The following is a 22,334-nucleotide window of genomic DNA, read 5'->3' on the forward strand; positions in this document are numbered from 1 at the left end:
CCATGTGCTCCAGGCCTGGCGGAGCAGCAGCGAGCTCCTCTTCTGCTTTGCTTCTCTCCTGTTTCCTCACCTGCCTGGTGGGGAGGTGACAGTACCTACTGACTGCACAGAGCAGCCTGCTCCTCCGTTAAATAACAGTAAATGCAGGGGGAGGGGCGTCCGCTGAGGCCGTGGAGCCAATATCCCCAGAGGCTTCCGTCCATAGGTCCTTGTCACAGGAAGAATGTGCATACTGCTGTCTGTCTGGGACTCCCAGGGGCTGGGAGGACTGGTGCTGAAGGAACAGCTCCCAGCGTGGAGGGAGGGGGGGTTGGGTACAGAGCCAGGAGGTACTCATGGTTTTGGCCCTGGTCCCCACCAGCCCCGACTCTGTGTGTCTGGACTTGCTGCAGAGGGGTTAGCAGCTGGTGATTCCACCCGTCCAGAGCGAGCAGCTGGGACCACCCGTTCTCCAGAGACCCTTAGGACCCTCTGCCTGATGATAATCATGGAGAAATGAGGGACGGTGTCTAGGGGACACACACAGTTCCTGGGCTTGAAGAGGGGTTGAGGGGAGCCCCAGCAGAGAGACCCCAGGCCCCCACCTTCCACCTTGGCCTTAGTCAGAGGAGCCCGGGACCCTCAGGCTCCAAGATCCTGGCTCAGCAAAGGTAGGCTGTATGGGGTTCTGAGAGGTGCTAGAATGGTGACTGACAGGACTGTGTGTGAGTGTGTGGGGGTGATCTAGCTCTTTGTGAATCTTTTTCTGAAGCGTTTCTGTTTAAGCTCTCGATTTCCCCTATTTCTGTTGTGGATGTGTGTGAGGGTGTCCTGCTGGGGTTTATGTGGGTGGTGTCACCTTGTGAGTTGGCCTCTGGTATGAGGGTGTGAAAATCTCTTGGTTGTGTGGGCGTTGCAGGAGTGAGCATCATACACATGTGTGAGTCACTGGTTCTCCTGCAAGAGTATATTTCTCTTGTCTGAGGGAATGTGGTCCTAGCATGTCTCTCTTGCCTTGCTGTTCATTCTCCCTGGTACATTATGTGTGTCTCTCCCCCCTCCTTAGACTGTCAGCTCCTGGAAGGCAGGACTTGGTTTATTTGGTTCATGGCGCTGTCCCCAGCACCATAAAACGTGCTAGGAACTAGGGGTCATTGAATATAATAGTGTTGAGTACATGCTGTGTCCAGCGTGTGTCTCTCCAATTGTACAATCAATCTCGGTGTGATGCTGTGTATGCGCGGGGTTGGGTGACTGAGAATTTCTGGTGTGTGTGTGTGAGAGACTCGGGATATGTGTAAACATGCATGTGTGTGCAAAATTGTCCATGATGTGTGTGAACGAGCTGTGTGTGTCTGGGGAGCGTGTTGCGCCAGCACGTTTATGCATCTTTCACGTGTTCGTCTGGCGCTGTCTGGTGTGCTCGTACTAACCTGTGTGTGACTCCGGAGTGCGTGTGCATGCACGCGGGTTCCCACCCCTCGCTCTCGCGCCCTGCGCTCAGCCTGGGGGCGGGGAGCGGGGTGCTGCGAGGGTACTGCGGTTCGGCTGCCCGCCCTCAGCGCTGCGGCTGGGGTACGTCACTGCCCCTCCCCGCCCTCGCCGCGGTCCCCGCCTCCCGGTCCTTTGTAGCTTTGTAGCCGGCCGCAGCTTCGCCGCCAACTGCCCTAGGCCCCGCCCCGGCCCCGCCCCGCCGCGCGCCCCGCCCCGCCCCGCCCCGCCCCGGGCCGCAGTCGCGCCTGGGCCGCCGCGGGCCCGCACCCGACGCGGAGCGCGGCGCACGGCGGTGGCTAGGGCCGCGGGCGGGCGCGAGCGTGGGCGGACGGCCGGCCTCGGACCGGCATGGCGGACCGCCGGCGTGCGTGGAACACGGAGGACGACCTGCCCGTGTACCTGGCTCGGCCGGGCAGCGCGGCGCAGACCCCGCGCCAGAAGTACGGCGGCATGTTCGCCGCGGTGGAGGGCGCCTACGAGAACAAGACCATCGACTTCGACGCGTACAGCGTGGGCCGCCGCGGCTCGGCGCGCACGCCGCGCAGTGCGGGCCGGCTGGACGCCCTCGGCCTGCCGGGACCGGGCGGCAGCGAGGACACGGCCAGCGACGTGAGCGAGCCCTCGGGCTCGGCCGTCAGCTCTCCGGGCGAGCGCGAGGAGCGGCCGCCGGCGCTGCGCATCCGCTGCCCTGCGCCCCGCGATCTGCCTCTCGGCCGGGACAATGGCCAGGTACCCTCGGGGCTCGCGTGGGCCGGACGGAGGGGGCGGGGCCCTCGCGGCCGCGGGGAGTGGGGTCGCCCCAGGGCAGTTTGGAGGCCTGAGCGCTGGGGCCCGCTGCCACCAGGCTTGGGAGAGCTTCGGCAGGCCCCTCCCCCACCCCACCGTACGGGAGGTTCCGAGGGGTTGTGCGCCGGGTCCGGAATGGCCAGCACGGTCTGTGAGACTGCAAAAGGTCTTTCGAGATCCAGGCCCCCCTCCTCTTCTGCAGAAAGACAGAGCGAGGTTCCGAGAGGGGAAGTAAGTTAGCTCAGCTGCCACATGGGCCCTTAAAACGCGAAGGAACCTTTGGTTGAATTTAACCCAGGGATCCAAATTCTTTGGTTTATGAAAAGGGCAGCTCCGTTCCGCATTAGTCCATTTATTTATGCTCTCACTCATTAGTAATTATAGAGCACCTACTGTGTGCCAGGCCCTGGGACAGGTTCAGTGATGTCTGTGGTCACGCGGCGTAAAACTGGAAGAAGCCTCACCCCTGTGCTTTCGCGGAAAGGATTTGGTTCAGGATTTAGGTGGAACCGGAAACCGCTTACCCCCAAGCCCCGGCAGTTTCAGGGGCCGCCCGAGTCCTACAGCGCGCCCGGGAGTGCTCACTTAAGTGTGCTCCAGAGCCAGCTGGAGGCAGAGTGGGGATTTGAACCCTAGGGGAGACTCTAGCTTCCCGGACTTGGAGTCCCCTTCCCCCTAAGTCGGGGAGCACCACAGAGAAGGAATGCCAGGCCTTGGGCCTTATGGCTCTTCTCCCTTGAGTTGGGGGTCTCCAGGGAACTGGGGGGAACATGCATGTATAGAGGGCACAGCTTTGGGATATACGGGTGAGGGTCAAGCTAGATGTCAGGACCTCATGCACCTCAGAGGTACATGTCTGAGCACTACTCAGGTCCCAGACTCCTGGTAGGTGCTGGGATCCTGGCTCAGCACCCCAGCCCCACCCCAAGGCCACACTGGGAGACAGATTCATTGTGAGAATTAAGTAGGTAGTGAGCATTCAGTGAATGTTGGTTGTTGCGTTTTATTATTATTATTATTGTTATAATTTTTATTAACCCTTCTCTTAAATACTATGAGAGACAAAGTGAGCCAGGAGGAGGCAGAACTTGATTCGGACAGAAATCGGGGGCGGGGGGGGGCTTCCTGGACTAGTAGGGGTAGGCAGGAATTTGGCTGCTACAGAGCAGCAGTGAGTCTCCTTCTGTCCCCCATCCCTTGCCAAGGACTTTCTGTCCCCCAAACCCGGGAACTCTCCATGGTCCTGAAGCCAGCGCCCCACAAAGGGAAGGTCTACATTGAGGGGCTGTGAACAGGGTGGGGGCGAAGGAAGGTGATATCTAGAGTGTCTCGTCTCCTTTTTCCTTCCCATTTTTCTTCCCCTGTTCACCTCGCTTCTCTGACGGCCGACCTCGCTTGGGATCCAGGTTTCCAAGCCCAAAAGGGAGGCTTTAGGGCCACAGCCCGAGAAGCCGAGGTCAGTGCCGGGGAATCCTGGTTTCCAGCCATGGCACTTCGCCCTCTTTTGGCCTCAGCTTCTCCATATGTGAAATATGGGTGGCATTCTTCTTTGGGTCCCCCTCAAAGCGCGGTGGAGTATCAGGCAGGCAGGGCGCTTTGTGCGGGGCTGCCGGCTGTCCGGAAGCGCATCCCTGGTGGAGCTGCCGTCAATTTTCCCGAGGGCAGCATCGCCTCCTGGGTCTGCCTGGGCCGCCCCGCAGCCTCTCCCACTCCTCCCCCACCCCTGGCCGCTCTCCCGTCTCCAGGGCTGCTCCCGTACAGGACAAAAGGCAGCGCCTCCTCCGGCGTGCAGAGGGCCCCGGAAGCGCTCGAGGTTCCGGACTGTGGAGTCCAGGAGGGCCTCGTGGTCTCTCTGGGGGGAGCGCTTTACTTTTTGCAGACCGAGTGGCCACGGGGCTTCGTTCTGGGGCGGGCCTCGTTGCTCCAGGGCTTTGCAGAGGGTGCGGGCCCTCCCCCCCACCATAAAGCTCTTCCCTAGGGCGGGAGGAGGAGTTACGGCGGCGCAGGCGGCGCAGGCGCAGCGTTTTCCGAGGCCCAGGGCTGAGCTACTGTGGGGCTTTGTAACCGGGAAGTGGGCTTGGGAGCAGAGGTCCGTTTGGCCAATCGCAGACCGGTGCCCCTCCCCCGAAACACACGTGGCCCTGTCCCCAGCCTTGGTGCTTCCCTGCCCAGACTGACCCCTGGGGATGCCCTGTTGCCTCGGATCAAGGATTTAATTGTGCAGAGAGAGGGGATGTAGGCGTCACAGGGAGAGAGAGTGTCCTCACTCCCAATTTCCTGTTCTGAACGAGGTATTTAGGACCCAGCTCTGAGCAGAGGATGAATGAATGCATGAATGAATGCGTGTAGGGAAGTGAATGAGCTGTCCACGGGGTGTGCGGGAACCTGGCTTCCAAGTACTGCTCTGCAGGGGCTAATGTGCATTGCACCTGAGATGTTTTACCTCTAAGCCTCAGTTCCCCACCTGAAAAATGGTAAAATCATGGCCTAGTGTTCCTGGAATATAAAGCTGCTTCTCCTTTGCAAATCTACAATCCCACCTCCAGTTTAAGGCCGAGGCATCTCTGGCCCCCTGTCCAAGGGCTGCAGGCCCCAACCTGCGTGGTGGGTGCCTCATCGGGCCTAGAGCACCCTCCCTCGTGGGCACGTGAAAGTAAAGAGAGGTCTTCTCACAGCACCGCAGGTTGGGATTGTACAGGCAGAGGGTGAGCGGCAGAGGTTAGCCTATTGTTCTGCCTGGAGATTGGGGACACCTGTCCAGTGTTGTGGGGGCTCACTGGGGCTTTCCTCTTTTCTCCCTCTTATCCCCCCCCCCCTCTTGTCATTAAGTTCATCAAGCTATGCCCTGACCTCCTGTCCAGCTCTCCTTGAAGCAATTCTGGGTCATGGGTGCTGAGGCTAGTGACCACTCTCCACTGGGAGTCAGGGTGTCCTGTTTCTCCTGTCTCCCAGTCTGTTTTAGGGGCTGTGGGGACCTTAGTGCCAATGGTCTGGCCTTCGAAGCAGTCACTGGTAGGCAAGACTATGGTGGTGTCCTGGTAGCCTGGCATTGATGAATCAGCTGATGCAGGGGGTAGAGCAGGTCAGCTATTACTTAGGGCCTTGCATCCTGGGTCCCTGCCACACTCCCTCGGCCTGGAGGGAGGCTCCTACTGAGACCTCAGGGAGGCTGGCTCAGTGATGGGGCGGGGAGGGTGACAGGGGAGAGCTTTGTGGAGAAGCCAGGGGGCTGAGTCTGGGAGAATGGGTAAGCTTTTGTGCGAGGTGGGATGTTCAGGGGAGGGTACGGCTTGAAGAAAGGCCTGGAGCTGGGAAAGGCTTGGTCTGTTCAGGGACTGGCCCATGGACAAACGGAATCTGGGTAAGGAGCAGGAGCAGGGCAATCTGTCAGCGGGTCCTGGAGGGTCTTGGAAGCTCCAGAAGCTTGGGCGGGTCCTGGGGCCTGGCCGGCTCTCCCTTCCCTAGCAGCTGTTCAGGGTAGGCCCTGATGCGCGCTGAGGCTGCCCACCGGCTCTGCCTGCGCATCGGAAGGCCGTCTCTGGCTTTAAAAAGAACCCCGCAAACCAGCCCTTCCCCATAGCGAGAGGGAGGCCAGGTGTGCGCACTGGGCAGGGGTCTGGCAGGCTGGGTGGTTGGGGGGGCGGGGGAGAGGGGCGGAGTGGGGAGGATCGGAAGGGAAGAGCTTCCTGGTTCCAGCCGAGAGGGGCGAATCGGGCTCGGCTCCGCGCCACCGGGAGGAGCTGTCTGTCTGCAGCGCCCTCCTCCCGCCCTCGTCTTCCCTCCTCCTCCCGCCCCCCTCGCGGAGCCGGGCGGTGCTGGCAGCCGAGCGGCGGCGCGCGGGCCGAGAGCGGGGCAGCGGGCGCGTCAGCAGCCTCGGCCACCCAGCCTCCACCCCTGCCTTCCTTTCTTCTGGGCTTTTGTCACCGGGCCCACGGGGAGCGGGACCAAGAGAGAGCCCCACAGTGCGAAAGACAGCCCCCAGGTCCACGGGCCGGGCGAGGGCGCCAGAGGGGGCCATGTCTTACCAGGGCAAGAAGAGCATCCCGCACATCACGGTAAGCTGCCCCCCGCCCCACCGTTCTTTGTGGGGTGGGGGTGGTCACCGCCAGGGCCCTGATCCGCCAGGGGACCACAGGGGGGCCAGAGGCTTTCTGCCACGCACAGTTGGGGCGGGGCGGGGCTGGTCTCGCATTGCAGCCCCCTCCCCCAGCCTCTGGGGACAGTGTGTGGGGGGTACATGGCGGGGCGGGGCTGGAGCCTGGGTCCCTGGGCTTGCAGCCCCCTCCTCCCCAGGGGATGTGCCAGAGGATGGCGTGGCCAGGGAGCGTGCAGAGCTGAACAAAAGAAGGAGGGGCGCGGGGTCCTCCGAACCCCCTCCCTTTGCCCGGCAGCTGAGTCTCCTGTACTGTGGCCTCTCCACTGTCCAGCGCTTGCATCTCGTAGCCGAATATCTTCCTCAACAGAAAAAGGGAAAAGATCAACTGCCAACTCCCCCTCCCTGCCGATACGGGTGGGGTGGAAGTCTGGACCTAGAGACAGCGCCATGATGGAGGAGCCCCTCCCCTTCCACCGCAGCTGAAAAGCATGTAATGGGGCAGCACTGTTGACTGTGGCCTTGGAAGGGTTAGCACTGGGGTGTGGGGATTCAGGTGGGGGCTCAGCAGTCACGGTGTTCCTAGGTGTGGCCGGAAACAAAGACTCCCTAGTCTTCAAGCTTTGTCCCTGGTTGAGGAGCTGAGGGCTTCACCTTCAGGAAACCTGGTCTCTGCCCCATTGGCTGCCTGGTACCAGAGTGGAACTGAACCTTCCCCAGGGATGTGAACCCGTGGGCCTTGGGTGGTGGGTGCTGGAGCGGCAGGTGCTGGGAGGCGGGATTCTGGGCGTGACGGAATGTTCCAGGGTGATGCCTGAGGTTTGAGAACAGGAGACCCAGCATCCTCATTTATCCAAAATCCAGGTTCGGGGATGGCCCCAGGAGACCAGCAAGAGGACGCCTTGGGCAGCAGGAAGCTGACATTTCCACTCGCCTGCCCAGCACATTGCAGACCTTGTGTTATTGAATCTTTGAGGGAGGCGCTGCTCATATGACATTGCTGGAGGCTGCAGCGCTGGCTGGGGACGCAGACGAGGGAAGGTCGGGAGGGAGCCGGGCCCCTTGCCCACTCAGAACAACCGCATCCTGCCCAGCTCTGGGCTGCACCTTCCCTAAAATCCCCTCCCGGGCCCGGCTCCAAGGTCTTGCCAGCAGGCCTGGGCTGAATTCCCATCCAGAGAGGTATGACTCCGGGGGGTGGGGACCCTCTTACCCATCCTTATCCCTGCCCTCTGAGACAGACAGGTGTAGGTGGCCAGTCCTCGGTCGTGTGGCTGGCTGAGAGTCAATGGGAGGAGTGGGTTTGCTTCAGGCTAAGCTGAGTGGTAGGGATATTTGTACGAGCAGGTCCCTTTCTGGGGGCTCCCTAAGCCCACTCCCAGGGGACCTGAGGCAGGTAATGGGTGGGGTGGTGCAGTGACTGATAAGTTAGGAGCCCTGGGTCCCTTTGTGGCTGTGGCCCATGGCAGGTCTGTACCCCTCTAGGGACCCCCATTTCCAAGAAGGCCCTTGAGGCAGGTCTGGGGGAACGGTGCCCCTACAGATGTACCGTTCTCAGTCTGCCCAGCAGCAATGGCCATGCTGCGTCTACACTCTGACCCTCTGGAGAGGAGACAGGCCAGGCTTTTACGCCAGACAGTCTGGGTGGGCCTCCGCCCCAATACCCAAAGTGGGCCTAACGCGGGCCGCTCCACAGGGCCCTTGAGCATCCAAGAGGACCCTGGCCAAGCGCTCCGTGAGTGGTCAGGCACACAGGAAGGGCTTCAAACCTGCCAGCTGGTCCTGCTGTGTTAGTCCTCTGTGTGAAGCAAGTGGCCGACCCGTGTGTAAAAAGGAATCTGGCCCCGGCCAGTTTGGTTCAGCGGTCAGGCATCAGCCCATGGAGCAAAGAGTCGCGGGTTCAGTTCTGGCCAAGGGCACGTACCTTGGTTGCAGTTCATCCCCGGCCCTGGTCAGGGCTGTGCGGGAGGCAGTCAATTGATGTGTCTCTCTCACGTTGATGTTTCGCTCTTTCTCTCTCCCCCTCTCCACCTCCCACTCTATCTCAAGATATTTGGAAAACTATCCTCGGGTGAGGATTAAAATAATAATTAATAATAATAATATAAAAGGAATCTGAAGGCTTCAGTAGCCTGGGTAGAAAGATGCTGAAAATTATGCTTGGTTCCGGAGAAGTGGCCCTCAATGGGGCATCCGTGTTTCATTTGGTCCTCATGGCCCATCCCAGCCAGAAAGACCTGTGGTTTCAAGGAGAATCAGCGAGCCAGAGAGGATGTCTTTGGCTGGAGCTCCCTCTGGGCCCCTCATCATCCTTGGGACCTGCTGCTGAGAGCGTACACGTGACAGGAGCGCTGTTAATGGACGGTGGGACCCGTGGCTGTCCGAATGCTGGCCCCGTCTGTTCAGTAGCACTGGTTTGGTGGGTCAGTAGAATTAGCACTGGTCTGTGCCCGCCCCGAAATGGTGTTAGGGGAAGTGGGGATGAGGTGCCGTGTCCTCTCCTTCCCAGGGTTCCGCAGAGGCTGACGTTTTAGCCTGAAACCACAACAGACAGGGCGGTGTTGTGAGGGAAAGAGTCCAGAGGAGGCACGGCAGTGACACCAGCCTAGGCCTGGGAGAGGGAAGCAGAGAGGAGGGACCCACAGGCGGAAGAGTGCGGCGTGTTGGAGCAGCTGGAGGAACGTCAGCAGGGTGGGAGCTCAACCTCTGCTTCCAAGTTCAGCTTCTCTGTGCAGTTGGAGCAGATCCTGGATGCTGTTGGCAGCCAGGTGTGTGTGGCTGGTGGAGGGACCCGGGGCTTGAGAAAGGATCAAGATACACCTCCGAGCCGCATCCCCAAGTCCCACCTGCTGGACATTGGGTCCTTCTCTGCCCCTTGGAGCCTCAGCTTTCCCACCTGAACAGTGGGGATAAGGCCCCGGCTTTGCCAGTGAACTCAGAGGTAGAAGAGTGGGCCCTTGCACAGAGGAGGGGAAGGGACATCCAGGCAGGCGCGGTGCGGACGCAGGCAGGGAGGCGGGAGCTGCGCAGCCCTCTGCTCATGTGGATTGTGGTCGTGGTGTCGTGTCCCTTCTTCCCACCTCAGCCTTTTTCTGAGATAGTAAAACAGCCTGATAGAGAAGAAGGAAAAAGGAGAAGCCCTTAGCTTTCTGATCCCAAAGACTGTTTAAAATATTTATAACACTCAGTTTCATGTGTGGCTTTAAAAAAAAAAATTAATGGCACAGCCAGGGATTAATTTAGCAGAGGCTGTTTCTCGTGCCCAGTGCTGTGGTTGGGTGAGTGGAACATCCTGGGTGTGGCTCTGGGCAAACAAAGGCACATGGTTCCTGGCCCTGCAGAAGCTCCGGCTTGCACAGCCGCTGAAGTGGGGGGCCTGCTCCGTGGGGGGAGACAGGAGTGTCCACCATGGCTAGGAATTATTATTATTAAAAACAAAGCTTCCTAAGTACTGACCATTCATGCCTTTGCAGACTATCCCAGCATTTAGCAGGAACCCCAGGGCCTCGCCCTCGGTCTACAGAGCTGTCCTGGGAGGAAGACAGCCTGGATACGTCATCTTCATTTTCCAGAGATTAAACGGGGGCCCGCAGAGGCTTAGTGACATGTAAAGATTCTTGCCGTGTCCTGTGGGGGAATGAAGAGCTCGCTAAGAAAATTCTACGATCTGATTTGAAATCTGCGTGTGTGTGTTTCAGGGCATATGTGTCTTTGTATTGAGGGTAGATGAGTGTATTATGTGACCGGATGGTGTGTAAATGTGTGTGTGTTTTAGATCAAGCCATAAAGATGAGCAGGGAAGAAAGAGACTGAAGTAGTTAGTCTAATGTGCAAATATGCAAAAACATGTGAGGCCTGTTACGCTTCTCCTGATTCTAAATGTTCAGTTTATCTCCCTGCCTTCTTACACACAGGTTTGATTGAGATCCTGTGATTTCCATGCAGAGTGAAATCGGATGGAAGGGCTGGGAGGCCAGGGGCCAGAGAGAGAGGTCGGAGACCCAGGTACAAGGAGAGAGGAACATGCAAGGTAGTCAGCCAGTGGGTCCCAGCCCATGTGCTGTGAGCACAGTGTGTATTGAGAAAATCCTCAGCAGGCGCGCTGCTAAATTTTCATCAGCATTTGAAGTGTATGTGTACAACCCAGTGTACAGATTGTTCTAGGAACACGTGTTAGCTGCAGCCCTGAGCACTCACAAGCAGAACGGGGTTGAATGGAGTCTAGTTTTCTGTGAGTGAAGAAAGCTCTTGCCTGGCATGGGGAATGTCAGAGGACCCCGCCCCTCGAGCATCAAAAAAACAAAAAAACCCAAAACCAGTCAGGGCCGCGGACAGCGCCATGGTGCTGAAGGGTAAGGAAGTATAAACAAGGAGCCTTTTTTTCCTCCAATTTTTATTAATTTATTTTTGTTACAGATGTTTCTCCTCCCCCCCCCAGCCACCCTCTCCCCATCCCCCAAGCATCGTTGTCTATGTCCATTGGTTATGCATACATGCATATAAGCTCATCCATCCCCCTCACCTCCCTCCTTTGAGGTCTGTCAGTCTGGACCCTACTCCTTTCTAGGTCTCTGGGTCTATTTCATTCATCAGCCCACCTTGCTCATTATATTCCACAAGTAGGTGAGATCCTGTGGTATTCGTCTTTCTCTGATTGGCTTATTTTGCTTAGCATGATACTCTCCAGGTCCCAAGGAGCCTTTCTTAGAGGCCCCGTGAGGTGGACACAGTCCGTACTAGGGCTGGCCTGGTAATGATTGCTGACTTATTTGGCGTTGTTCGAGGTCTTTAATACTTTTAATAATGCTGCAAAGTTTTATATCACCGCGGTCCCCCCTTATTTGCAGGAGATACATTCCAGGACCCCCAGTGGGTGCCTGAAACCACAGGCAGTACTGAGCCCTGCATATGCTGTGTTCTTTTCCTGTGCACACATACACTTACAGCCTCTCTTTCACATGTTCACATCGCCAGCGTCACCACTGTCGTGCCTCGGGGCCGTTGCTAAGTAAAAGAAGGGCGACTCAAACCGAGCACTGCGGTACCGCCATCTGAGACTGTGGCAGCTACTGAGGGACTAACGGGCAGGGAGTGTGTTCGGCGTGGGTACGCTGCACAGGGATGACTGGCGTTCCCGGCAGGCTGGAGCAGGAATTCATCATGCTACTCAAAAGGGCGCACAATTTAAAACTCATGAATTGTTTATCTCTAAAATTTTTCGTTTAATACTTTTGGCCCACAGTTGACCATGTGGAGTGACTGGTCTAGGAAATCCACAGTTAAAAGGCGGGAAGTGATGGCTGTGTGGACGTACGAGGTTGCAATTCCCCACTCCTACCTCAGGCCTGTGCCCAGGCACCTGGAACATTCTTCCTGACCAGGCTCACCCTTTCTGGCCCTTTTGTATAAGCTGTGCCCACTCCCTATGGAGAACCCTTCCTCCTGGAGCTGGAATTGTGAGCACCCCCACTCACGAACTTTGGTTCGTGCACTTGTGAACACTTGGAGGACTTGCAGCATCTGATCCTCCTTGGCATGGCCCCAGGGGCACGCTTGCTCACTGGGGGCTCGCAGCAGGGACTCCCGACTGTGAGCGGATGACTGAAGACGGAATGGCACACCGTGCTGCTTTGCTGAGTGAGGCTTTAGTCGGTCCCGCATCTGACTCCTTGACAGATGTCCTGTTCAGACATTTAGCATTTAGGTGGTTACCACCCAGAAGGAGGGAATGTTGAGCTGACAGGACCTTGGGGAGAGGGTGGGTCTGATTTACTAATGGGTTTCAGTGCACTTCACACTGAGAAGCAAGTTTTCACAGTAAGAACCGTCCATATGCATGTCGGGTCATTGGAGCACACGTGTCCCCAGGACTTGCACTGGATAACTACCTGAACTTGGAGTCCATTCCATGGGAAGACTCCATGGATGTGATGCAGAGATGCACAGAGCAAACGGATAGCTGTTTCGGGGAGATCGTGTACCTGACAACAGACCATGCTGCATGTAATTTTAAATCATGCCTTATTTGTAGACCCTTAGGTTCTAAGTCCTGATCTCGGCAAATATTTGACTTATACAACCTGAAATTTGAAAGGAACCTTTTAAATTACATTTTTTTTGTGTGTGTTTGTGCATTTAAGGAGGCAGAAAAGTGTCCATTGCTTCTACTCCACTCCAGTATTCCCGCTAGTGTAGGAATTCCAAACCCTCTTCTTGCATACCTCCAGTGACAGGGAGATCACCACTTCGCACAGCAGCCCACTTTACTCTTGGACAGCTCTGCTGTTGGAAAGCTCTTCTGTATATGGTGTGAGGGTCTGTCTTATGCCCCACTTTTGCCCTCAGAATTTTCAGGGTTCCTCCTCTTCCACACTGATATTCCTGGAGGCTCCGGAGATATTCCGCAGTGACCTGCCACCTCCTCTTTTCCAAAACAGCCCCGATTATTTATTCCTTATCTAGCACGATTTCCAGGTACAATGTTTGGATTTTTCGTTTTCTTTCTTTTTTATGTTTTTGCTGTCCTTGGTTTCTGGGCATGCAGGACAAAATGGATCAAAAATCAAACTTAATTATTGGGCACCTTTTAAACTGGTTTAAACATGTTCCAGGGTCTGAGAAGCTGAAAAAAGGAAACTTTTCCGGGCACAGACGTGGCATAAAACATTGGGTTTCACAGGCCAAGGTTCAGGGTATCGAGAGCTTTTGCATATTGTCTTCGTTAGTCCTGTGAGGCAGGTGCTCTGATTAGTCACACTGACAGAGGAGGCTCATGGAGGTTAAGTATCTTGCCACAGGTCCCCCTTTAAGAGCTGGTGGGGTTGAGGTGTGGGCTCCCACAGTCTCCAGGGGAAAACGCATACAGTCGTCCCTCGCCACTTCACGCTTCAACCTCTGCGGCTTCACTCTGTCGCGGTTTTTTCAAACACTATACCGTGATGGACTGAAGCTGCGAAACTTGAAGCGCAAAGTGGTGAGGGACAACCGTGTATAAATAAAGAATCCTATGCACAGAAATCCATCTATCGCAATAGAGCCTGGAACTGATCAACCGCGATAAATGAGGGCCGACTGTATGTAAAATGAGCGGCGGACAAAGCGTCATGGGGTTAGGGAACAGTGCTGAACAGAGGGTCTCATGCTGTGGGGGAGACAGCAAGTCCCCGGAGTCAGGACACTGTGCCTGACAGGCGAGCTGGAAATCAGTGGGACAGAAGGGCGGCAGGACATCGAGGCAGCAGGAAGGCCACAGGAGGGGACAGGGCTGTGACAGAGGGAGCCACGTGAGCAGACCAGTATGGTGGCACAAGGTCAGGACAGGGGAGCGGTCAGGCCCAGAAGAGCCCAGAGGACGTGCTTTGTCCTACACGTGAGGACGGGCTGGGGAAGGGTTTCAGGGAGGGGCCTGACATGTTGGATCTGTGCTTCAGCAAGGTCACAGGCTGTCCCGGGGAGGGTTCTGGGCTATGAGCGGTTAGAGAGAAGTAGAGGCTGGAAGTGAGCATTGGAACATGATCCGTCTCCCCGGGTTGCAAGGATGTTAAAATATCAGGCACTGTTCTAAGTGCTGTCCGGGTTCTAATTCATTTAACTTGCAGAACAACCCTCTGTACTGCAGATGGGAAACAAGCGCAGAGCTAGACTTGCCCGGGCCACAGCTTAGGGGTGTGGGGGCAGGTTAGAGCCCGGCAGTCTGGCCTGAGCCCCCACGTCCCTAACCAGCAGACCAGATGGCACAATATGGGTGAAAGCACCTGGCTCACCAGTGCTTGTTAGCTGAGTAGGTGTCGCATTTACTATCTCACCCCTGGAGAGCCCTCTCTGACTTTCGGAATCCTTTAACCGGCCTTCCTCCCTTTTGGCTACAATTGCAACAGTTCTAACAGGAGGGAAGGTGAGGCACAGACCCCTGGGAATGTGCTTGGTAAGTAGCTGAGTGGATACGTACGGTCTGTTCTCCCTTATCCCCATTTTGCAGAGGAAGGAACTGAGGCTCAGACACGTAACCAGGTACAGTGAGGAGAACACTGGGGTATCCGCCAGGGGGCCCTGGGCTGTCACTCTGTAGGTACCAAGTGGCACTAGGTTCAGATGTGTCTCCTCCATCTCCTGGTTGCGCGACCTTGAGCACATGACTTCACTTCTCAGAGTTTCGTCATTTGTAGCAATTAGACCCACCTCTTTTAAAAAAAATTTTTTTTTCCTTTATTGACTTTAGAGAGAGAGGGACAGAGAGATAGAAACATCAATGAGAGAGAACATGGACTGGCCACCTCCTGCATGCCTCCCACTGGGGATCGGGCCCACAACCTGGGCGTGTGTCTTGACCGGGAATCGAACTGGCGACCTCTTGGTGCAGGGTCGATGCTCAACCGCTGAGCCGCACCGGCCCGACTGGACCCACCTCTTAAAGGACTGAAGAATGAGAACTGGAAACCCACGGGATGCAGAGCTGCTGCTTAGTAGGCACTCAGGAATGGGGTTTTCTTAAAGGTGGTGGGTTTCTGTTCAGATGGCTTTGTGTCCGGTGAGAAGCAGAGTCGAGGACACACGGAAGTGGGTGCAGACGTGGAGGAGACGCAGATGGCACCCTCCTGGAGTAGCCGGAGGCCCTGCCCGCTCCTGGGGCACCAGAGCGTGTGCTGTTTTAGAGCCGGTGCTCCATCCCTCTGGCAGGGTTCCTGGATGCCCACCAGGTACCACAGGGCCTGAGATCTTGCCGGTCTAGCTGCAGTTGTCATGGAAACGGACCTGCGCTCGCAGGAAGGGTCTGCAGTCCATGGGGACTGCCTCTGTTTCTGATTCACGGAGGAAAACGCCACCATGCCCCTGCCCGGGAGAGCGGAGCACAGATGTGTGTGAACTAGATCCATTGTCAGGCCTGTGGTCACGTCCAGGGCTGCCTTCCTGGGAAGTGTGGCGAAGGGCATCGGGCTGACAGGCATCCCCGAGGCAAAGTCAAAGGCAGCGGGCTGATTTTCTGAGTAATGAGTCTGCTGGAAGAGGCTGGGTGTGTTGCAAGGGGAACGGGGTGGTGGGGGAGGCAGCTATCACAGGGTGTGACCGAGTCATGGAATGATGAAGCGTCTGACCTAGACAGGGATTGCTGGCCGTGGCTTTGTGCACAGGACCCCGATGCTGTGCCAGGTCTCTCTGATGGCAGTGACGCCCCACTGCAAACCACCCTTTTACTCTGGCTCTCAGCACCAAATATTTGCTTCATGACTACAGGTGTGTGGGTGGCAGAGGTTTGGTGGGGCTCAGCTAGATTTGTCATCTGTCTGGGTCAGGTATGCTCCTCCTTTCTTCTCATCCTGGGACTCAGACGGAAGCAGATGCTGTTTCTTGGGTCCTGTGGTTTTCATGGCGGAGGGGGGCTCTCAGGAGCCTGGGCTGAAACCCCCTCCTGTTGAAGCTTGTGCTCAGAGGGGGCAGTCACACGCACTCTCGTTCTGATGGTCAAAGCAAGTCATGTGGGTGGAGGGCGGGAGGAGTTGTGGTAGAACGAACGCAACCTACCACCGAGGGTCCATGCCGACATTATCTGGGGTGTTTGTTGATGACGTAAATTCCTGGCCCACCGTCTAGATCTGCTAAATGGAAATCTTGACAGAGAACCCGGACGGGAGTTTTTAGCAGGCGGTCCCCGTGGATTTGAGGGTCGTCTAGGCTATGGTGCCACGCTGTGAGTTGCAGGTGCACGAGTGGGCTCTGCCTACCTGGCCTGTTGCATTTTGAGTTGCAGACATGAGCTCGCCATCAGTGGCTTGTAGGATTTGAAGGATTAATAACTTTCAAAACTCACCTTGACATTTCCTTTGTCTTAAGAGAAAGCCGTTCCATCAGGATTGGATTCGTGAACATACACATTTCTACAAAAAACGGGGCTTCCCTGGTTTTTCCGAGACTCATTTCTGTGCTTGCCATTGGGAGAGAAAGGGATTCTTCATCTCTCTAGAAATGACTGATCATTTCGTTATTCTGACCCCATTCCCACTGATGAATCAGGCAGCCTCACCGGAAACTGTGCCCCCGCAGCTCCCGGCTGGAGATGCTTTCTCTGTGAAGATGAACCCTCTGAGGTCCCTCTTTGACACTTACCCATTTATTAACCCCAGATTCCAATCTCTGCATTAGTGAAGCATTGTAGGATAGGGGACATGGGGGATGCATGCCCTACCCCCAACTTCCTGGGGTGGGAGAATTAAAGTATTGAAGAGGTGGTACTAAGAGTCAGAAGAACTTGAAACCAACTACAAGCTTGTGAACTATAAGCCTTGGTTGCTTTGGTTCTGTGGGAGTGTAAAGATGACAGATATGCCCTTGAGCTGAGAATGAAAAGCAGTGGAGCACTAAGGCTGGCTGAGGAAGGCCGGAGAAGAAACTTGAGCATCTTAGAATTTAGAGAAACCCCGCTGCTCAGGAAGGAGCACAATGGTGTTTCAGGACCACGGACAGCACACCTGCCTTCTACCTACATGGAACCCAGAACTTGCAGAACACTGTCTGGGCATCCACCGTTTATTTGGCTGAAATGTTCCCCCTTCTCCTCCCTTTTCAGCTTCATGAACTTCTCATATCTCAGAACCCAGCTGAAACGCCCCCTCCCTTGACGACATAGCCTCTCTCTTTTCCTGTCGTCTCTGTAATAACAGCTTGGGTTCTGTTTTCCGCATCGCCAAGGTTGCTAAGCTAGTGATTTTGGGGTAAGTGTTGGTTTGATGAGAAAAGCATCTCTCTTTTCTCCTGAAGCTCTCCAGACCTTTCTGTACATTTTATTCTTCTGACTCTGGTGGAGATGAGAAGTGTTATTCCCACCAGACAGTGGGGAGAACAGAACTCAGGGAGGTTTCATGCTGTACTCGGGGATAAACAGTGATTCAAGAAATGCACTGTGTGCCAACCTGCCCTCCTGGCTCCCCTCCAGACTGCTGTTTCTTTTGCTGTTGTATGGGGGAATGCCTGAAGTTTCAAGGCTGGTTTTTGCGAGCAGTACCCAATATACTACCTTATGTTCACAGAGAGAACAAAGGCCTCCTGCCAGCCCCAGCTGTCTCCTCCCAGGTGGGGCTGGAAGGGAGGTCATTGCAGGTTTGGAGAAGAAGCCCTTCCCTTCCCTGGGCTTCTGACTCACAGGACAGTTGGCAGCAGACATGGGCCCTGCCCAGCCCCCAGGGTCAGGCGGATGCTGCAGAGGAGGCCTCTCAGCTTCACGTGCATTGTGCAGCCTCTATCCCCGGGCCGTGGGCTTAGCTCTCAGGGAATTTTAAAAGCAGAAAAGAGAAGTTTCTGATTTGCCAGTCTACTTTTCTCTCTTTCTGTTTTTCTCCTTCCTTCTTCCTTCCTCCCTTTCTTCCACTTTTTTGTCTCTACAATTTTTTTGTATCACTCTCCTTCTCACTCTCCTTTTTCAAATATTCTCTTCCTTTTTCCTCCCTTTTCCTCTGCCTCCTGTCTGTCATCCCTTCCTCTCCTCTCACCCAGCAAACATTTGCTAAAGGCAGTGCCAGCCCGCTGGTGGGTCCCTGGGACACAGCAGTGAACTGCACAGGGCTCTCTGGGTCACGAAGGGTGCCCAGCCCCGAGGGGGGTGGGCCCGGGAGCAACAACCATGAAGTGTGATGAGTGTTACGGGAGAGGGGCATGCAAGCGGCAGTGGGGAAATGGGGGAGGCCCCCCGAATTCTACTGGAAGGAGTCAATTACTGCCAGAAAGATATACTCACCCTGGAATGACCACCATATATAAAAGATTTGGCATTTTGCTTTTTCACCTACCATTTTATTGTTTCATGCTTTTGTGTGTTCTTAAATATCCCTGGGGAGTAGTTTAGTATCTGAGTGTGCCCCATTAGTGGTGTGGTGATATGATTGTAATTAATTCGGGATCACATTTTAGGGTACAGTTCCCTGCCTTTGCTTGGGATATTTTCCCAAGGACACATTCCCACCACTAGATTTCTAGGTCAAGTCATGAACAATGTTAAGGCCCTTGATACCTTTTACGAACTTGATGGACACTCACTCTTACTGAAAAATCCCAGCTTTTTTTTTTTTTTATCCTCACCCGAGGACATTTTTTCATTTTTTTGTTCAGATAGAGTGGGAGGGAGAGCAAGAGAGAGAGAAACATCAATGTGAAAGGGACACATCGAGTGGTTGCCACCCACACGACCAACCAGGGCTGGGGACAAACTGCAACCGAGGTACATGCCCTTAGCAGGAACCGAGCCCGGGTCTCTCGGGACCACAGGCCGACGCTCTAACCGCTGAGCCAAACTGACCAGGGCGAAAAAGCCCAGCTTTGAAGAAAGTGTAAAGATGATGAGTTTTCCTTCTTTCATTTCTGCCCAGTGTTGACATGATGTCTTAGTTCAGAAATTCTGTATGTCTGAGTTCCTCCCTGATGAAAACCCTTCTGTCACATCGCCACCAGCCTGGACTCCCTCTACCATGGCATTAGAGTCCCTTAGAGTCCCCATGGGCTGCCAGGTGCCTACCTCTCCAGGTCCCCCTCTGGGGTCACTCTCCAGCCAGAGGAAACCACTTACAGATCCCCAAGCCCGCCAGGTGCCTTCCCACCTCTGTGCCTTCTCTCCTTGCATTCTCTTTTCTCCTTTCTTATGGGGCTAATTCCTACTCGTTCTTTAAGCTCAGGACACACGTCATTCCCTTGGGAGGGCTGGCATGGAGACCTCCTCTGCGCTTCTCCCCAACTCTGCCAGCCCTTCCCACACAGGTTGCAAAGCCCCCCGCCCCCACTGTTTCTGTCAGCTGCATACTCTTCCCTTAATCAGATATTTACTGAGTGTAGTTCCTGCTATGGAAAGTGGTGAGGAGTTCACAGGGAAGGTGGACCTGATGCGCCCTAAGGACCACTCTGTGCGAGCAGGAGCACCCCTCTCAGCACAGCTCCTGAGACAAGGAAAGTGTCCTTGTCAGACTTTCCTCAGAACGGGAAGATCTGTTTGGAAAAGATGTAAAGTCAGTTCCCCTCATGAATATTCACATTACACATAAGCAGAGTAAGGGATCTGGGAGTTTCTGTCACAGAGACAGTCTTTGCTTGTGTTTAACCCATAATTTTCTAAAATTGCTACACCTGGGATTCCGTTTTTGGAACAGCATGTACTAAAAACCCTTGTGACCTAGGGTTCCAAGGAACATGGCTTTGAAAAACGCCAATCAAAAGGTAAAAGCACTAATTTTAAGACAGATAATAAGAGAGTCCTATAGCTCTTGCCTTATTATGGGCTGATTTGTTTAAGAAAAATACTGGCCCCTGAGAACACCAGGGGCTCAGACCCATTTGCAGTAGCTGTGCCTGGTCTCTGCTGTCGTTGGAATGGGTGGATTTGAACACAGGCTCCGCAGACAGGTGGGGCTGATCTCCTGGTCACAGCACATTTTCAGGCTGAGCCTGACAAGGTCGACAGCTGCCTGCGGGGGACTGTGTCCCAGAAGCCACGGAACCGCTGCTGACGACTCACTGTTAGTTCCCTGGTTTCTGGGGCGGGAACCTGCACTCGGCTCGTCTCTGCTGGGTTTGCACAGCTCATACCTCCTCTTCCCTTTGATCCTGAGGGTCCTCCAGGGGGCACCTCCCTGGGCACTCACAGGTCTTGGCTGGCCTCTACCTTCAGGATAAGAGGCAGGTGTTGGTCCTGGGAGTGATTGAGCTTGAAGCCCCTTCCTCCAGGGACCTCCTGCTGGGGAACAGGACGTGCTGGGCCATACATCTCTTCCTTGGATAATGGCTCTGATGTCTTTCCTCTCCATCTTCACCCATTCATTCTTCAAGGCATCCATCCATCTACCTACTTATCAACACATCCATCCATTCACTTATCCACTCATCTAGTTATCCATTTATCCATCCATCCATCCATCCATCCATCCATCCATCCATCCACCTACTCATCAACACATCCATCCATCCACTTATCCACTCATCTAGTTATCCATTTATCCATCCATCCATCCATCCATCCATCCATCCATCCATCATCCACCCAACATCCATCCATCACTCATCCATCCATTTACTCATTCATCCATTCACCCAGTCATCCATCCATCCATCCATCCATCATCCACCCAACATCCATCCATCACTCATCCATCCATTTACTCATTCATCCATTCACCCAGTTATCCATCCATCCATCCATCCATCCATCCATCCATCCATCATCCACCCAACATCCATCCATCACTCATTCATCCATTTACTCATTCATCCACTGACCCAATCATCCATCCATCCATCCATCCATCCATCCACCTACTCATCAACACATCCATCCATCCACTTATCCACTCATCTAGTTATCCATTTATCCATCCATCCATCCATCCATCCATCCATCCATCCATCCATCCATCATCCACCCAACATCCATCCATCACTCATCCATCCATTTACTCATTCATCCACTCACCCAGTCATCCATCCATCCATCCATCCATCCATCCATCCATCCTCCACCCAACATCTATCCATCACTCATCCATTTATTTACTCATTCATCCACTTACCCAGTTATCCAGCCAGCCAGCCAGCTAACCAGCCAGGCTGTGTCCAAGGTATAGGAGATGCAGCTGTGAATAAAATGCATGAAATCTCTGTCCCCATGGAGCTGACTGTCTCATAAGCACAGCTGCAGGTAGTGCCATTGTCCACATCAGTGTGCATGTGGATGGTCCTCTATTAGCTGTGCTGGACTCAGCCAGGGGGTAACACACCACAGCTCTGACGTCTGTGGGGCAAGTCACATTTTAAACAAACGTGTTTAAAAAAAAAAAGTATGTCAGACGTACTGTAATAAGCACTGTGCACACACACGTGGGTGGGGGGTGGGGTCCGCTGGCAGGGCAGTGGTGGATGGCATTCCAGACGGGCAGCCAAGGCGGGGGCTGTCAGGTAAGTGACAGAGCAGAGGCCCAAAGCACATGAGAGTGAACTTTCCCAAGATCGAGAGATTCCCGATTAAGTCAGGTCTTGCTTTTTTATGTCATTTGTTACTTTGGAAAATATGTGAGTAGTTTTATGTTAAAAGTTAAAAACTGAAAACAATTTCTGGCTTTTCCCCAATGACACTTAATACTTTCTTGGCTTTTCAGAGTGACCGGCTCCTCATCAAAGGTGGACGAATCATCAATGATGACCAGTCCTTCTACGCCGATGTCTACCTGGAAGACGGACTTATAAAGTGGGTTGAGCAAGTAGACCTTTTTATTTATTTATTCATTTTTCTTTATTGATTTCAGAGAGAGAGGAAGGGAGAGGGAGAGCAATAGGAACATTGATGAGAGAGAACATCGACTGGCCGCCTCCTGCACGCCCCCCACTGGGGACTGGGCCCACAACCTGGGCATGTGCCCTGCCCGGGAATTGAACCGGCAACTTCTTGGTGCAGGGGTCTTTGCTCAACCACTGAGCCGCACTGGCAGGGCACAAATGGACCTATTTGGAAGGCAGTCTGTCTAGGCTGTCTGGCCAGAGAGGGACTGGAAGACTGGGGCTCCGACCTGCATGGCTGTGCCGTGTTCCTGTGGATATCAGGGATGGAGTGATTTGGGTGGAGAAGGTTCTAGTGTTTACTGAGTGTCCCCCGCATGCCCAGTGCTCCACCATAGCTGTCGTGCAGGCCAGGTGCTCACGCGGAGGCTCTGACGTACACCTGCTGGTCTCTGTTCCATCTCGTGGGAGTGGTGGGCAGGGCGCTTACGTGTCTGCCCCACGGTAAGAACCAGGCACGGGCAGCACGTGAATGCCAGCCTAGCACGTCCGACTGAATCCACAGCTTTCTTCTACCTGCACAGAATCGCCGGAACGGGGTTGAGGAGCCAGGAGAGGGGGATGTTGGGCATATGGACAGAGCCTGGGCACTTAAAAGAAGGACATGCATAGGGACTGAAGTCTTTCTTCACTTTCTCCCTGTTGGCTCCCTCTCCAGCTCTCCGGTGACATCCAGGGGTTA

At 54.8% G+C, this 22,334-nt stretch overlaps 1 protein-coding gene across 2 annotated transcripts in view; it reads left to right on the forward strand.

Annotated features, from left to right (window-relative positions):
• The first annotated feature begins 1,708 nt into the window (after window positions 1-1,708).
• The window catches only part of CRMP1 (collapsin response mediator protein 1), a 58,277-nt gene continuing 37,651 nt past the window's right edge, over window positions 1,709-22,334 (forward strand). Inside the window, exons 1-2 of one of the 2 annotated variants that reach the window (XM_036260301.1) lie at window positions 1,709-2,202; window positions 21,475-21,563. In XM_036260301.1, coding sequence (XP_036116194.1) covers window positions 1,822-2,202; window positions 21,475-21,563 — 470 coding nt within the window. In that variant the 5' untranslated portion in view covers window positions 1,709-1,821. Of the gene's footprint in view, window positions 2,203-6,047; window positions 6,315-21,474; window positions 21,564-22,334 lie in introns of those variants that run through there. The other variant, XM_036260310.1, reaches the window with a different exon arrangement.

This window comes from Molossus molossus, unplaced genomic scaffold (assembly GCF_014108415.1).
Source record: "Molossus molossus isolate mMolMol1 unplaced genomic scaffold, mMolMol1.p scaffold_m16_p_1, whole genome shotgun sequence".
NCBI classification, from domain to species: domain Eukaryota; kingdom Metazoa; phylum Chordata; class Mammalia; order Chiroptera; family Molossidae; genus Molossus; species Molossus molossus.